Source organism: Papio anubis, chromosome 3 (genome assembly GCF_008728515.1).
Source record: "Papio anubis isolate 15944 chromosome 3, Panubis1.0, whole genome shotgun sequence".
In the NCBI taxonomy this organism is placed as follows: domain Eukaryota; kingdom Metazoa; phylum Chordata; class Mammalia; order Primates; family Cercopithecidae; genus Papio; species Papio anubis.
This window is the reverse complement of record NC_044978.1, coordinates 67,187,536-67,204,473: the sequence shown is the minus strand read 5'-3', so window position 1 is coordinate 67,204,473 and position 16,938 is coordinate 67,187,536. Positions and strand designations below refer to the sequence as shown.

At 34.4% G+C, this 16,938-nt stretch overlaps 1 protein-coding gene across 14 annotated transcripts in view; it reads left to right on the top strand.

The window, feature by feature from the left end:
- The window catches only part of KIAA1109 (KIAA1109 ortholog), a 215,935-nt gene that overhangs the window by 174,591 nt on the left and 24,406 nt on the right, over positions 1–16,938 (top strand). For 11 of the 14 annotated variants that reach the window (XM_021938761.2, XM_021938762.2, XM_021938766.2 and 8 more), the window contains 9 exons: positions 4,098–4,207; positions 4,903–4,993; positions 5,530–5,592; positions 7,747–8,000; positions 10,952–11,167; positions 12,311–12,491; positions 13,019–13,220; positions 14,762–14,923; positions 15,453–15,592. In XM_021938761.2, coding sequence (XP_021794453.1) covers positions 4,098–4,207; positions 4,903–4,993; positions 5,530–5,592; positions 7,747–8,000; positions 10,952–11,167; positions 12,311–12,491; positions 13,019–13,220; positions 14,762–14,923; positions 15,453–15,592 — 1,419 coding nt within the window. The remainder of the gene's footprint in view (positions 1–4,097; positions 4,208–4,902; positions 4,994–5,529; positions 5,593–7,746; positions 8,001–10,951; positions 11,168–12,310; positions 12,492–13,018; positions 13,221–14,761; positions 14,924–15,452; positions 15,593–16,938) is intronic. The other 3 variants (XM_021938768.2, XM_021938763.2, XM_021938764.2) reach the window with 2 other exon arrangements.

Here is a 16,938-nt window from a genome sequence, read left to right as displayed (position 1 = left end):
TGAATCCGGTTTGCCAGTATTTTATTGAGGATTTTTGCATCGATGTTCATCAGGGATATTGGTCTAAAATTCTCTGTTTTTTGTTGTGTCTCTGCCAGGCTTTGGTATCAGGATGATGTTGGCCTCATAAAATGAGTTAGGGAGGATTCCTTCTTTTTCTATTGATTGGAATAGTTTCAGAAGGAATGGTACCAGCTCCTCCTTGTACCTCTGGTAGAATTCAGCTGTGAATCCATCTGGTCCTGGACTTTTTTTCATTGGTAGGCTATTAATTATTGCCTCAATTTCAGAGCCTGCTATTGGTCTATTCAGGGATTCAACTTATTCCTGGTTTAGTCTTGGAAGAGTGTAAGTGTCCAGAAAATTATCCATTTCTTCTAGATTTTCTAGTTTATTTGCATAGAGGTATTTATAGTATTCTCTGATGGTAGTTTGTATTTCTGTGGGGTCGGTGGTGATATCCCCTTTATCATTTTTAATTGCGTCGATTTGATTCTTCTCTCTTTTCTTCTTTATTAGTCTTGCTAGTGGTCTGTCAATTTTGCTGATCTTTTCAAAAAACCAACTCCTGGATTCATTGATTTTTTGGAGGGTTTTTTGTGTCTCTATCTCCTTCAGTTCTGCTCTGATCTTAGTTATTTCTTGCCTTCTGCTAGCTTTGGAATGTGTTTGCTCTTGCTTCTCTAGTTCTTTTAATTGCGATGTTAGAGTGTCAATTTTTGATCTTTCCTGCTTTCTCTTGTGGGCATTTAGTGCTATAAATTTCCCTCTGCACACTGCTTTAAATGTGTCCCAGAGATTCTGGTATGTTGTATCTTTGTTCTCATTGGTTTCAAAGAACATCTTTATTTCTGCCTTCATTTCGTTATGTACCCAGTAGTCATTCAGGAGCAGGTTGTTCAGTTTCCATGTAGTTGAGCAGTTTTGAGTGAGTTTCTTAGTCCCGAGTTCTAGTTTGTTTGCACTGTGGTCTGAGAGACAGTTTGTTATAATTTCTGTTCTTGTACATTTGCTGAGGAGTGCTTTACTTCCAATTATGTGGTCAATTTTGGAATAAGTGCGATGTGGTGCTGAGAAGAATGTATATTCTGTTGATTTGGGGTGGAGAGTTCTATAGATGTCTATTAGGTCTGCTTGCTGCAGAGATGAGTTCAATTCCTGGATATCCTTGTTAACTTTCTGTCTTGTTGATCTGTCTAATGTTGACAGTGGAGTGTTGAAGTCTCCCATTATTATTGTATGGGAGTCTAAGTCTCTTTGTAAGTCTCTAAGGACTTGCTTTATGAATCTGGGTGCTCCTGTATTGGGTGCATATATATTTAGGATAGTTAGCTCTTCCTGTTGAATTGATCCTTTTACCATTATGTAATGGCCTTCTTTGTCTCTTTTGATCTTTGTTGGTTTAAAGTCTGTTTTATCAGAGACTAGTATTGCAACCCCTGCTTTTTTTTGTTCTCCATTTGCTTGGTAAATCTTCCTCCATCCCTTTATTTTGAGCCTATGTATGTCTCTGCGTGTGAGATGGGTCTCCTGAATACAGCAGACTGATGGGTCTTGACTCTTTATCCAGTTTGCCAATCTGTGTCTTTTAATTGGAGCATTTAGTCCATTTACATTTAAGGTTAAGATTGTTATGTGTGAACTTGATCCTGCCATTATGATATTAACTGGTTATTTTGCTTGTTAGTTGATGCAGTTTCTTCCTAGCCTCGATGGTCTTTACATTTTGGCATGTTTTTGCAATGGCTGGTACCGGTTGTTCCTTTCCATGTTGAGTGCTTCCTTCAGGGTCTCTTGTAAGGCAGGCCTAGTGGTGACAAAATCTCTAAGCATTTGCTTATCTGTAAAGGATTTTATTTCTCCTTCACTTATGAAACTTAGTTTGGCTGGATATGAAATTCTGGGTTGAAAATTCTTTTCTTTAAGAATGTTGAATATTGGCCCCCACTCTCTTCTGGCTTGGAGAGTTTCTGCCGAGAGATCTGCTGTGAGTCTGATGGGCTTCCCTTTGTGGGTAACCCGACCTTTCTCTCTGGCTGCCCTTAAGATTTTTTCCTCATTTCAACTTTGGTGAATCTGGCAATTATGTGTCTTGGAGTTGCTCTTCTCGAGGAGTATCTTTGTGGCGTTCTCTGTATTTCCTGGATTTGAATGTTGGCCTGCCCTACTAGGTTGGGGAAGTTCTCCTGGATGATGTCCTGAAGAGTGTTTTCCAACTTGGCTCCATTTTCCCCCTCACTTTCAGGCACCCCAATCAGACGTAGATTTGGTCTTTTTACATAATCCCATACTTCTTGCAGGCTTTGTTCATTTCTTTTTCTTCTTTTTTCTTTTGGTTTCTCTTCTCGCTTCATTTCATTCATTTGATCCTCAATCGCTGATACTCTTTCTTCCAGTTGATCGAGTCGGTTACTGAAGCTTGTGCATTTGTCACGTATTTCTCGTGTCATGGTTTTCATCTCTTTCATTTCGTTTATGACCTTCTCTGCATTAATTAGTCTAGCCGTCAATTCTTCCACTTTTTTTTCAAGATTTTTAGTTTCTTTGCGCTGGGTACGTAATTCCTCCTTTAGCTCTGAGAAATTTGATGGACTGAAGCCTTCTTCTCTCATCTCGTCGAAGTCATTTTCCGTCCAGCTTTGATCCGTTGCTGGCGATGAGCTGCGCTCCTTTGCCGGGGGAGATGTGCTCTTATTTTTTGAATTTCCAGCTTTTCTGCCCTGCTTTTTCCCCATCTTTGTGGTTTTATCTGCCTCTGGTCTTTGATGATGGTGATGTACTGATGGGGTTTTGGTGTAGGTGTCCTTCCTGTTTGATAGTTTTCCTTCTAACAGTCAGGACCCTCAGCTGTAGGTCTGTTGGAGATTGCTTGAGGTCCACTCCAGACCCTGTTTGCCTGGGTATCAGCAGCAGAGGCTGCAGAAGATAGAATATTTCTGAACAGCGAGTGTACCTGTCTGATTCTTGCTTTGGAAGCTTCCTCTCAGGGGTATACTCCACCCTGTGAGGTGTGGGGTGTCAGACTGCCCCTAGTGGGGGATGTCTCCCAGTTAGGCTACTCAGGGGTCAGGGACCCACTTGAGCAGGCAGTCTGTCCGTTCTCAGATCTCAGCCTCCGTGTTGGGAGATCCACTGCTCTCTTCAAAGCTGTCAGACAGAGTCGTTTGCGTCTGCAGAGGCTTCTGCTGCTTTGTTGTTGTTGTTGTTGTTGTTGTATAGCTGTGCCCTGTCCCCAGAGGTGGAGTCTACAGAGACAGGCAGGTTTCCTTGAGCTGCTGTGAGCTCCACCCAGTTGGAGCTTCCCAGCAGCTTTGTTTACCTACTTAAGCCTCAGCAATGGCGGGCGCCCCTCCCCCAGCCTGGCTGCTGCCTTGCTGGTAGATCACAGACTGCTGTGCTAGCAATGAGGGAGGCTCCGTGGGCGTGGGACCCTCCCGGCCAGGTGTGGGATATGATCTCCTGGTGTGCCTGTTTGCTTAAAGCGCAATATTGGGGTGGGAGTTACCCGATTTTCCAGGTGTTGTGTGTCTCAGTTCCCCTGGCTAGGAAAAGGGATTCCCTTCCCCCTTGCGCTTCCCAGGTGAGGCGATGCCTCGCCCTGCTTCAGCACTCGCTGGTCGGGCTGCAGCAGCTGACCAGCACCGATCGTCCGGCACTCCCCAGTGAGATGAACCCAGTACCTCAGTTGAAAATGCAGAAATCACCGGTCTTCTGTGTCGCTGGCGCTGGGAGTTGGAGACTGGAGCTGTTCCTATTCGGCCATCTTGCTCCGCCCCTCTTTCTCCATTCTTACTTTTAAAATCATTTCCTTTCTTCTCACCATGTTTCTGTACCCTCGTCCCTGCCCCCAAACTTTGTCTTTTCTTCTTTTCTCTCAGGTCAGCTGGTGGCTCATGTTTTCACTGCGCCTCCTAATTGGTGTTAGAACCAAAGAATAGCTGATTCCTCCTCTATTTTGACTTACATTAAGTGACATTAAAGTCCCCTGGGGAAAACAAGCTAACTTATTTAAGAGTAGAATATTTTCTTTTATTTGAAGTCAAATATTACAACAATAAATAATCACCTATAGTCACTTTTCTCTCCCATTTCGTTAGGCTGCTTCCCTAAAGGATAAGTGGGGTTTGAGTTACAAACCAAGTTATAGCCGATCAAAAACCATTTCTGCTTCTGGAAGACCACCTCTTAAGCGAATGGAAAGGGCAAGGTAATATATATTTCAGCCATTGAAACAAGCAATAAAATTGTTGACTCTGTTACCAAGGTCAGCTACTTTTTTATGTTCTAATTATAAAATTAAGATAATAAAAATTAATTTTATTAGTAAAATGCAATAATAGTGGATACTATCAAACTCAGAATTTTATTTAAGGAATCTCTCATCACATTTATAACCACAATGTGGGGTATGCTTTTTAGTAATGAAATACGCTATTTAGACAAGTTTCTTTTTTATTTACATAAAACTGTAGTTTAGAAGGATAGACAAGTTTTCTGTGTAAACTTATAGATTATCCAAAGAAATTAAAAAGTGCATACTAGTAGCTACTGCTCTAAATTTGTCAGTTTAGAAAAAGTATAGTCACGCAGACATTTAGCATATGAAAAAATGGAAATTTTACATTTTATTGAAGTGAAATACAGTTTTAATAGTAAATCAGCACTATAAAAAGTAAGAAGTATAAATTCTTTTTATATGATTTAGTTTTAGAAAAATCTTGAATTAACCAAAACATTGAGTCTTTTTTTATGGGATGCTAAAGGTTAAGAGAAAGTCCAATCCTTTGATTAGGTAAATACTTACAAATAAAATGTTATTGCCATTAATCAGACCTTTATAAAGTCCAGGAATATTTTTTTAATGAGAATATTAGTGTTTTATAACTTTGTATTTACTTGCAGTTCTCGAGTAGGAGAAACTGAAGAGCTCCCAGAAATCCGTGTGGATGCAGCATCTCCTGGACCTAGAGTAACTTTTAATATCCAGGATACAGTAAGAGATATATAATTTGTTAGAAATGCACATTGCTAAGTAGTTTTTACAAATTATAAAATTATGGTATTACACTATTTCAAAATACTGATTTCTGACTACAATCAAAGTATGGATTGTGATGATTGAACTGTCTGCGTATTACCAAGTAGTGGGCACTGCCCTCATAACATTATCTGAAAGCCATGAAGCAGGTGTTAGTAGTTTACGTTTTACAATAAAGGCTCCACAACTGCTTTCTCTTAAGTAGAAAGGTTTTTGTTGAATAAATTTTCTTTCCAGTGAGAATCCATATTAAACTACATCTTACACAAATGTAAATGTGGAATATTGATACTCATTTATGTATTTTATTTATAGATAGATAGCAGAAATTAGAGGGAAGATCAGCTTCAAAGTTGTATTCTAATTTCATAGCATATTAAACATTATATTAAAATGTTTATTTTGTTTTTTGTATATTTACTTTTAAGTCATTATTTTTCATGAGTTTTTTTGTTTTTGTTTTTTTTACTTTTCTTATTATTTTAATTAAGTCCAAAAATACAGTATGGGGAAGTACACCACAATCCAGCTGTCCTGGGGAAGGGTATTTTCAGGTACTTACTAAGAACAATATAAATTTTGCTTTAAAACTAATCAACCACACTGAAAATCTGCTTTCAAAATATCTTCCTCTCATTTCAAACTAAACTTAGACCTCAGAAATATTTTACATAATGGTTTAAGACTGTTTGAATTTTTTTTCATCATGTACATCTCATAACCTCTTGCATGCATTTGTCTTAGTTTTTACTTCTGTGTAGTTTAATACTATTAAAAACTAAAAGACTAAATCAGCTAATCAAATCAACCGAATCATAAATAAAAAACTACAATCTGTTATTTCCTAATCCCTAAGTGAAGCAGTTTTTCCTCATATTCAACTACAAAATGAATTTTTTCATAAACAAAGATCAGTTAATTAGTTCAAACAAGAATTAAATTTAATTCATAACAAACATTAATAATTGAGCATTCTTTTGAGTCACTGGTGTAAAAGACCATTTATAAAACTATCCATTTTTTAAATTATTCTTTTGTTCAAAACAATGTAGAAGAATGAATATCTAGATCTTTTTTGTCAAGGTACATTTAAAAATTAGCACTTACCCAAATATATTTTGTTTCCCTTTTGTCACTCTCTTCAAGCTTGAGTCTCAACATGTATCTCATAGTTATACTGAATTTAGTCAAACTGGATTTTTTTAAGAACTGTTTAATTGTAATAGAGTGAGCTTGACAAATATGTTCTTTTTTTATGAAGAAAACTTGGAAAGAAATAATTTACATGAATAGAATGGATTCTGCTAACCAGGTGATTCTCAAAGGGATTAATATTTGAAATGATTCAATTCAAGTCCCATTTTTAATTAGCCATGTACTGCTTGTAAAAAAAGTATATAAAAAATCATAAATTAATAGCTATGAGATTAAATATTAGATTTTTCTAATCATAAATTAGAGAATAGATAATTAAGGAATGGTTAACTATAAAATAAATATGAAACAAAGAAATATTTATTTACTGTCTCTTACCAAAGTTTTAAAAATTGGCTATTCTAACAATCTGATTTGTTAACTCAATAACATGTATACTATATAAAATGAAGAACACGTGGATTTGAAATTGTCAATGTAGGACTTAACTGTGTATCGAATAGCAGCATCCAGTAGTTTTAATAATAAATTGCACATAAATTAGTTTGCACATTAAACTTTATAAAGGCTTATTATTGCTCAAGTAACTCTGTGACTCTGTGAAGTTAGGCATCAAAATTAGGTCATGGGGGTGTTTTGTTTTTGTTTTGTTTTGTTTGACCTATTTAAATGGTCTCCTGGTGAAATCCTGAGTTAGTGACATGGTGTTTATACAAACTATAGTCATCTCTCAATATCTGTGGGGGATTGGTTCTAGGACCCCCATGCATACCAATATCCACAAATACTCGAGTCCCTTTTATAAAATGGTGCAGTATTTGCACATAACCTACGTACATCCTCCCATAAACACTAAATCATCTCTAGATTACTTATAATGCGTAGTACACATTAAATGCTATTATAAATAGTTGTTAAATATTTTGTGTATTATTTTATATTGTACTATTATTTTTATTTTTCCTCCAATATTTTCCATCTACACTGGATTGAATCTGTAGGTGTTTACAGAGAGCCAACTGTGTTTACCTTAAAATACAGCATTCTTCAGTTTGACTGATAGATGTTTTATTACTCAGCTATTTGCACATTTTTCTTTAACTCATGTGGGGCTCATTTTTAAAAGATGTATCCACAAAAAGCATCTACTAGCATGATGAGAAAATAATAAACTTTGTACTGACACTGCATGCTCTTCTATCACTAATTGCTCTTGCCATTCTGATTTACAGTTAATCATGTTTCTTTTGCTTCCACGTTTAACTTCTGCTGTAAAGAATTACAATGTTTACTTATTGATACAGTAATATATGTTTATATAAAGTAAAATCTCATTCTGATTTTTAGTATGTTAGTAGTGTAACTTTCTGTGGTTGGCCCTTTTGCTTCCTTCCTTGGTGTACTATTTCATATGTTCATGAATCTGACCTTTCTTTCATTTCAGAGTGAAGAAATTCAACTCTGAGATGATTTTTAAATGTTTAAATTTATATATTTTTTCTTTTTTTAATTGAAGTATGAATCTGATTCATGTTTTTTGTTTTTACAATCAGTTTCCAGAGGAGACAGAACTGGACCTTTTGTCAGTAACCATTGAAGGTCCATCCCATTACTCATCAAATAGTGAAGGATCATGTTCCGTGTTCAGTTCTCCCAAAACTCCAGGAGGCTTTTCACCAGGCATTCCTTTCCAAACTGAAGAGGGCCGACGGGATGACAGTTTGTCTTCTACCAGTGAAGATTCCGAGAAGGATGAAAAAGATGAAGACCATGAGAGGGAAAGGTTTTATATTTACAGGAAACCCTCGTGAGTAACCTTGTTTTCAGATCCTAATGTAGTATTTCAGAATCTAGAAATGACCACAAAATGTTACATATAACTCAACTTTTACAAAAAATAATTTTTAATGTGCCACACTTGAGTGAGACTTATTAAAAAAAATTTATTTTAATAAAATTTATCACATGGTTTATTGTGATGTAGCTCCATATAGCATTATTTTTTAAATTTAAGTGTTTTTCAAGTCATCTAAGTTTAATCATCTAAAATAAAATGGAAATAAAGATGTGGTTATGAGTAAATTAAAGGAGAGGGCTGTATTCCTGTGGCATTAAAGTAACAGATTGCAGCAAGGACATACGTAATAGTGAAGGCTAGTTAAGAAAAGTAGTAAAGGGAAGTGGTTAGCAATAGATGAAAGACTTAAGCAAATTCTTAGAAGAAAGAAATAAGATGAAATGGTGTTAATGACATAAATGACATATGTGAAACTTTGTTCTGAATATGCCCTCAAGAGGAGCTGCAAGGATCTTTGGAACTGATCTATTTAAACCACCCTCAAGTGAGGTTGTGACAGTAATAGTAAGAGTTTCTAATAATGGTAATATATAATGAGAAATTGCCTTAGCACAAGAGTATAACCGAAAGTTGATCTATAAGAAACTGTCTCTATCTTCAGTCTTCTGTATTTTGAGCTTTAGGGATTCTTTCCTCCCTTTCCTAGACTGAAGCCACTGACTCTTAAATCCCATACATCAGCATATTTGGTTTTATTCCTTCATTTTTCTGGAGTACATTCTCAAATAACTTTCTATGAAAAGTTATTATTGCAGATCTTCATTTTCTTCATGTCTAAAATAGCTTTACTGCTTTTGTGTTTATCATTGCTTTGGGAAAAGAATTCTAGTCTAATATTTATTTCTTCTCCTAAGTAAGAAAAACTGCTGTTATCTTCCAGCATCCATATTCAGCATATGCTGGTTATCTTTTTCAATTCTGTCAATGTGACCTAAGATTTTTTTGATATTTTAGATCTGTTTTCTTCCAGGAAATTTTTAGAATCTTGTCATTATATTTAATTTCATGGTGGTCCAGGTTTGAGTCTTTTCTAACAATTTTTCTAGGTATTTTGGTATTTCTTAAAACAATATAAATTTTGTCATAGGAAATATTACTTTATAGTTGTGTGGATAAATTCTTCCCTTTTTTTTTGTTTTGTCTTAACAGTAATCGGACATTTGCCTTCCTGAACAGATGATCTATATCTCCTTACTTTTTATGTTTTACATTGCCTTTTTGAAAACTATTTTGTCAGTTTTATTGAGATATAATTTATATTAGTGTAACCATATTTTTCAGATATACAATTGGATAAGTTCTTTAAATATTTTATTTTATTTTGGTAAGATCACTTAGCATGAGATCTACCCTCTTAACACCTTTTTAAGTGTGCAATACAATATCGTTATCTTTAGGCACAATCTCTAGAACTTATTAATCTTGCATAACTGAAACTTTATACACGATTGATTAGCAACTGCCAACCTCCCTGCGACCCCCAACCCCTGACAACCACCATTCTATTCTCTACTTCTATGAGTTGGGCAGTTTTAGATACCTCATATAAGTGGACTCCTGCAGTATTTGTCCTTCTGTATCTGGCTTATTTCATGTAGCATAATGTCCTCAAGTTCATACATGTTGTCACATAGTGCAGCATTTCCTTCTTTTTTTTTAAGGCTGATAATATTCCATTGTATGTATGCATCACATTTTTAAATTCATTTGTCTGTCAATGGACATTTTAGGTTGTTTCTACATCTTGGCTATTGTGAAAAATGCTGCAGTGAACATGGGAGTGCTAGTATCTCTTTGAGATCCCGATTTCAATTCTTTTGGATAAATACCCAGAAGTGGGATCTCTGGATCATGTTGTAGTTCTACTGTAATCTGTTGAGTAATCTCCATACTATTTTCCCTAGCAGCTGCACTATTTTGCATTCCTACCAAAATGTCCAAGGATTGTTTTCTCCATGTCCTTGCCAACACTTATTTTTTGTTTTTATTTAAATAATAGTCATCTTAACAGGTATGAAGTCATAATCTCATTGTGGTTTTGATTTGCATTTCCTTGATGACAGTAATATTAAGCATCTTTTCATATACCCGTTGGCTGATTCTTTGCAGAAATGTCTACTTAAGTTCTTAGCCAGCTTTTAAAATTGGATGTTTTTGCTTTCTGAATGCTAGGATTTTCTTACATACTTTGGGAATTACCCCCTTGTCAGATATATGGTTGCAAATATTTTCCCCCATTCCATGCTTTTCACCTACTGATTGTTTCCATTGCTTTTCAGAAGCTCTTTTAGTTTGATGTTGTCCCATTTGTCTGTTTTTACTTTTGTTGTCTGTGCTTTTGGTGTCAGGAAATCATTGCCAAGACCAGTGTTATGAAGCCTTTTCCCTATATTTTCTTCTAAGAGTTTAACAGTTTCAGGTGTTATGTTAAGTCTTTAATCCATTTTGAGTTGATATTTTTGTATGGTATAACGTAAGGGTTCAATTTCATTTTTTTGATGTAGATATCCAGTTTTTCCAGCACCATTTGTTAAAGAGCATATGGCATTACTTTTCTTTCCTTGTTCTGTCTTTAATAAAATCTGGAAAGTAACATTTAAATGTTATAATTTGAGAAAATGAAATATTTTCCAACATACACAGTATAGTTTATATACTGATATTCAGACTCCTTAAAAGTGGTGATTATGTCTGTGTCCTCATCACCTAGCACATAGCCTGGCATATAATAGTTATTCAGTACATAACAGCTGAGTAAAATGGCTCCATTAAACTCACTCAAGTTAATTTATAAAATAGTAAAATTTATTTACAGACTATTGCTCACATAACATGTTTAATAGTTCGTTAAAAAGACTCTTATTTTACTACAATGTAATGATCAGTTGTTCTTTCTGTAGACACACATCTCGTAAAAAAGCAACAGGCTTTGCTGCTGTTCATCAGCTATTTACAGAACGCTGGCCAACAACACCAGTCAATAGAAGTCTTAGTGGCACAGCTACAGAGAGAAATATTGACTTTGAACTTGATATACGGGTTGAAATTGATAGTGGGAAATGTGTACTCCACCCAACCACCCTTCTACAAGAACATGATGATATAAGTTTGAGAAGGTAAGAAATTGATTAAAAAAGATACATGTAACTTTATTAGAAATACTATTCATATATCACTGAATTATAACAAACTTCTCCATCCCAAAGTGCAGATTTGAAGTGTAAATGTAATTATAGTTATAATGGTCAAGTGGTTATTTCTTATACAATTTCTTATAAACAAGTGCATAATATTTTCTGGCAACTAGAAATGGATGTCTGATTTAGAGTCTGGCAAATTTTTTCATTAAAATAGTTATATCTTTGGAATTCTTTTAACATACATGAATTTCTCAGTGTCTGTCCCTGTATTATACATATTTCAGTTTTAAAGAACAACACAGTGCTCAGAAGTATCTTGGTTATTGAGAGTTTTGATGAGTTCATAAAGAAATAAGAAAGACTGGGAGACAGTTACACAGACCTCAGTAGACTGAAATTGTGTTCAGGATATAACTGCAGCTTTATTATTTGTTTACATCACTAACTAAATGATGATATAAACAGGATTAACATATTTTTTCTTTAAATTTTTTCTTTTCTAATCTAAAAATGAACTGTAAAAAAAAATAGTTATAATTGAGTGGATGGGTGGACATGTAGATAAAAAGAATGCTGACCATTATTGAAACTGGGTAGTGGGAACATGGAGGATCATTAATGATACTATTCTGATTACTTTTTATATGTTCAAAAATTTCCATAATAAAATATTTAATTGAGGCTTTTATAAAATAAGAGAAAATAAAAAGGTACTATAAACAGTTAAAATCTCTTACAAATGTAGTAGTGATGATAAAAAGAATGACTATTAGTTTATTTTTTATTGAACCATAACCCAGAATAAACTGCTAATATTTAGCTGTATTTTTACCTTTATAAAGGGCAGTTTCATTTGGTTCAACCTAGTATGTTCAAATGAAAGTCACGACCTTAGGAAAGAATAAAGGTAACTGCCCTGTATAGTTATGGAATATACAACATTTACATCATTCATGCAAGGCATTAACCAGTCTCACTAGAGATACTGATGAACTTTAGTTTTTTTCAACTTCCTAAATAAAGGATTATATTCTATTTACTGTAAAAATAAAAGTTAGCTTTTAAACAAAAAAAGAGATAAATGTGTCATTTTTTAGAATAACGTTTTTCTGTTCACAGGAGTTATGATCGAAGTTCCAGGAGCTTAGATCAAGATTCACCTTCAAAAAAGAAGAAGTTTCAAACTAATTATGCTTCTACCACCCATTTAATGACCGGCAAGAAAGTGCCATCATCTCTACAGACAAAGCCTAGTGACTTAGAAACAACAGTATTTTACATTCCTGGAGTTGATGTAAAGGTAAAAACCTAATTGCCTAGGGTAAGGGATTAGACTATTGGTAGCAATGTTTATTTTCTATCATATATGTTCATCTTTTTCTCATTATATTAAAATGAGACTTAGTAACTTTTTTGTCTAATATGGCCATATTCTGGACAGAAGAACATCAAAACTGCAGGTTCCCACTAATTTATATAGCATTTTCCATGGACGTTTGATGGAAAGAAGTTCAGTTTTTTAATAAATTGATATTCATAACAAACTTGCTAAACCTCACCTAGTACAACTTCATTAAACAATTTTTTATATTCTAGAATTATAGAATCATAGACTATTCAATTTGAAAGGACATTAAAGATTATCTGAAATGACCTTTTTATTTTAAAAAATGAATAAAAGCAAAGAAACTTGCCAGGATCACAAAGCTAACTTTTAAAAGTTAAAAGTCTTCTGACTTCCAGTGTTCTTTTCTACATTTTTCTATATTTCTTGATTTTCCTCATCTTCATAATTTTAATTTTAAAAGTTTATTTATTTCAATACAGTTGCATTACAATTCCAAGACGCTAAAGACTGAATCACCTAATGCCTCCAGGGGATCTTCCTTGCCAAGAACACTCTCCAAAGAGTCCAAGCTGTATGGTATGAAAGATAGTGCAACATCTCCTCCTTCTCCTCCTTTACCTTGCACTGTCCAGAGCAAGACTAACACCTTACTTCCTCCCCAGCCCCCACCTATTCCCGCAGGTATTTAAGGAGTATATAGTCTATTTTTTTTGTCATTTTTAAAATTTTTAGTTATTACCTACTTGCTCTTTTGAGACTTTCCAATGCACATGTTTAAGAAAAAAGGACATACACTTGTCAATAATGACTATACAGACTTCATATATGGAAGTGTGGGCCAACCATTTTCACCTGTTTTTGAAATTGACATTACTTTAGAATATGTTATAAAATAAACAATATACCAAATAGTTTACTTACTTAAATTTTTAGGTCTGTACATATAAAAAGAGTAGTTTTATATAGCTCAAATTTGGGAGCTTATGATCAGATGGAAATATCAAATGTGACAGTACATTGGGCTTAAACATTTATTACTTCTCTGTTGTATAACACATTACCCAGAATTTATGACTTATAACCTCAACTACAGGTTCTGTTGATCAGAAACGTAGGCACAGTTTGGCTCAGTGGATCTAACTCATGGTCTTTTACAAGATTGTAGTCATGACATTGGCTAGGGCTAGAGTCATCTGAATACCTGATTGGGGCTGAAAAATCTGCCTCCATCATGTCTCAATCATGTGACTGGCTAATTGGTACTTCAGTTCCTCTCATGTGGGCTTCTCTAATGGGCTTCTTGAGTGTTCTCCAAAAGAGACCTGTGTGATGAGTAAAACCTTGTGATAGAAGATCAGTATGGAAGTAAACTACACAAGGGTATGAATACCAGGAGGCAAGGATCATTGAACGTCATCTTGGAATCTGGCTACCATAGCACATGAATGATACCATACATACATGGCAGGATTTCCAAAAAATATCAGACTACACAAGAATTATTTGAAAAAGTTTCATTTGGGAGACAAAACCTGATATATAAACCTTTTAAAATGGTAATTATGCTGAGAATGCCTAATACCACTTTTCAGTTAACAAGGCACATCTGTGTCCATTAAGTGCATGGCAGATATTAACGCCTTTTACAAATGAGGAAAGTTAAGGCTCATAAAAGTTGGATGTCTTTCCTAGATTTGAACAACTAATAAATGTTAAGAGTTGGAAACCTTAGCCAAAGCTAGCTAAGTCTTAGATGTTTTACTCATTCTCCTGAAGCAGATATATTTAGTTAGGTAAAAGGAAAGAGAAATGGCATCCCATATAGGGAAGCATTATAAATATGTACAAGCTAAGCCTAGGAAAGCCTGAGAACAGTGACATTTTTCTTCACTTGCCACTAAATATTGTTAAAGTTCTCTATATCTTCTTAAATGGACAAAATGACTAATGCTAATGAGAGACTAAGCAAAATATAAAGCTGAAAAACTGGACCAAAACTTGTGATGTAGAGCAAGTAGGGATAACCACCTTATTATATGTCATTAATTGCCTCTGTATTCTAACATTAACATATCATTCCTATCAACCTGCTACTTTTATTATTTTCTTGTAAGGCCTTAAATGTGAGGTACTTCACCTGATTAAACTTTAATATAATTCAAATTTCTGTTTAATTGGAACTTTTTATAAAATCCATTAAATGGAATTTCTAAATGTTCTAGCCAAAGGAAAAGGAAGTGGAGGAGTAAAAACAGCCAAGTTATATGCCTGGGTAGCACTTCAGTCATTGCCAGAAGAAATGGTTATCAGTCCCTGCCTATTAGACTTTCTGGAAAAAGCTCTGGAAACTATCCCAATTACACCAATTGAAAGGAATTATACAGGTAAGCATCCTTCTTATATACCTCCCCATCACATATATTTTGGGATCTTATTATATAGAAGGTTTTCTTAATGCTATTATACATTATTACATAATATATGCAATTATAAATATTAAAGAATTATAAACTGTAAAAGAACTTGAGAGATCATCTAATTGTCATTTACAAATGAAGAAACTAAGTCCTGGTAAGGTTACAGAACTTTCCCATGGCCCCAGCTAGTTAATGACAAAATTTTAACATTTAGGTTCTGCATCCTTAGTGTGTCCCTTGGACTGGAATCTCTTTGAGGGCAAGGATGTAATCACTAGTTTCTCTGTACAGTGTTTGGTATAGCAGCAGGAAAATTTGAGTTTGGGGGAATGAGCAAGAGGTGTGAAAAGGGAAAAATGTATAGAATGAAGGGCTTCAGAAGCAAATGTTTCTGGGTGTTCATACCTCTCATCTCACTTTTATAAACAATAAGGATCTTTTAATAAATAGTTTGCCTTTGATCTAATAATAAAACTTAACCAGATATTTTAAACAGCTGTCAGCTCACAAGATGAAGATATGGGACATTTTGAAATACCAGATCCTATGGAAGAATCAACAACGTCACTAGTGTCATCTTCGACATCTGCTTACTCTTCCTTCCCTGTAGATGTTGTGGTTTATGTACGAGTTCAGGTGACATACTTCATTTCTTTCTTTTTGTTTTAAAGAGGAATGTTTTTCTTAAGTTTATTTGAACACTTCAACATTGTTACTGTTTAAAAGTTTTCTTAACCTCAGGTTCATGAATGTTTAGTATGTTTATGATGGCTTGGAGGTTGCTTGAGTATCTGTGAAGTATGTGTGAAATGTTATGTATATACGGATGCTCAAGTTATGATGCTGTTAAGTTCTGATTAACCCATCACAAACTGAATAGCATAAGTCAGTAATACATTTAATACACTTAACTTACTGAACATCATAGCTTAAACTAGCTTACCTTAAATGTGCTCAGAACACATTACTCTTCAGATGGGTAAAGTCATCTAACACAAAGCCTTTTTTATAATACAGTCTTGAATATCTCATGTAATTTATTGAATATTTACTGAAAGTGAAATGCAGAATGGTTGTGTGGGTCCTCAAAATACAGGTTCTACTGAATGTGTATCACTTTTGCCCATCATAAAGTAGAAAAATCCTAAATTGGAGATCATCTATATTCACTTTTCTACCAAGAAGTTTCATAGATCTTTGGGTTTTCAAAAATTAAAACTCATACTTCTGTGGCAAAAATAAAAATATTTAAGTTAAAACCCTTTTTAAAGCATTTTATGCCTTTATTTTGGCACCTTAATTTCTTGCCATTATAGTTCTTTTTGGGCAGATACAAAGTGTAATTGAGATGTAAAGTCACAATAGTACTTTTGTTAAAAATTTTGCTAAGCGTTACCTAGTTTTTATTTAGTATTTTATTCTAAAATGCTGTCCTACCAATAGGCCTTTGAGAGTATATATTAGCATATATACTATACCAAATATATTAGTATATATTATATATATTAGCATATATACTATACCAAATATAGTATATATTTAATTAAATCTGTTTATCAAGGATGATTTAAAACTACTTGTATCAAAACTTCAGGGTTTAGTTGATCCTCAATTAAAATCTAATAATCAATCTTAAGAGTAAAGGAAACACTAATGGTCATCTGTTCCAACTATCTTCTATAACGTTAATGTGGCCAAAGAGCTTCAGTCTTACATTGTAGAATTTTTAGCTAGCTTTTTTAAAGGCTTGATGAAAACAGAATGAATGAGGGCTTGAGGGTTATAAAACCTTTGGGCTGGGTGCAGTGGCTCACACCTGTAATCACAGCACTTTGGGAGGCTGAGGTGGGTAGATCACTTGAGCCCAGGAGTTGGAGACCAGCCTGGGCAACATATGGAGACCCCATCTCTACCAGGAAAAAAAAAAAAAAAAAAAAAAAATTAGCCAGGTGTGATGGTGTGCATCTGTGGTCCTAGCTACT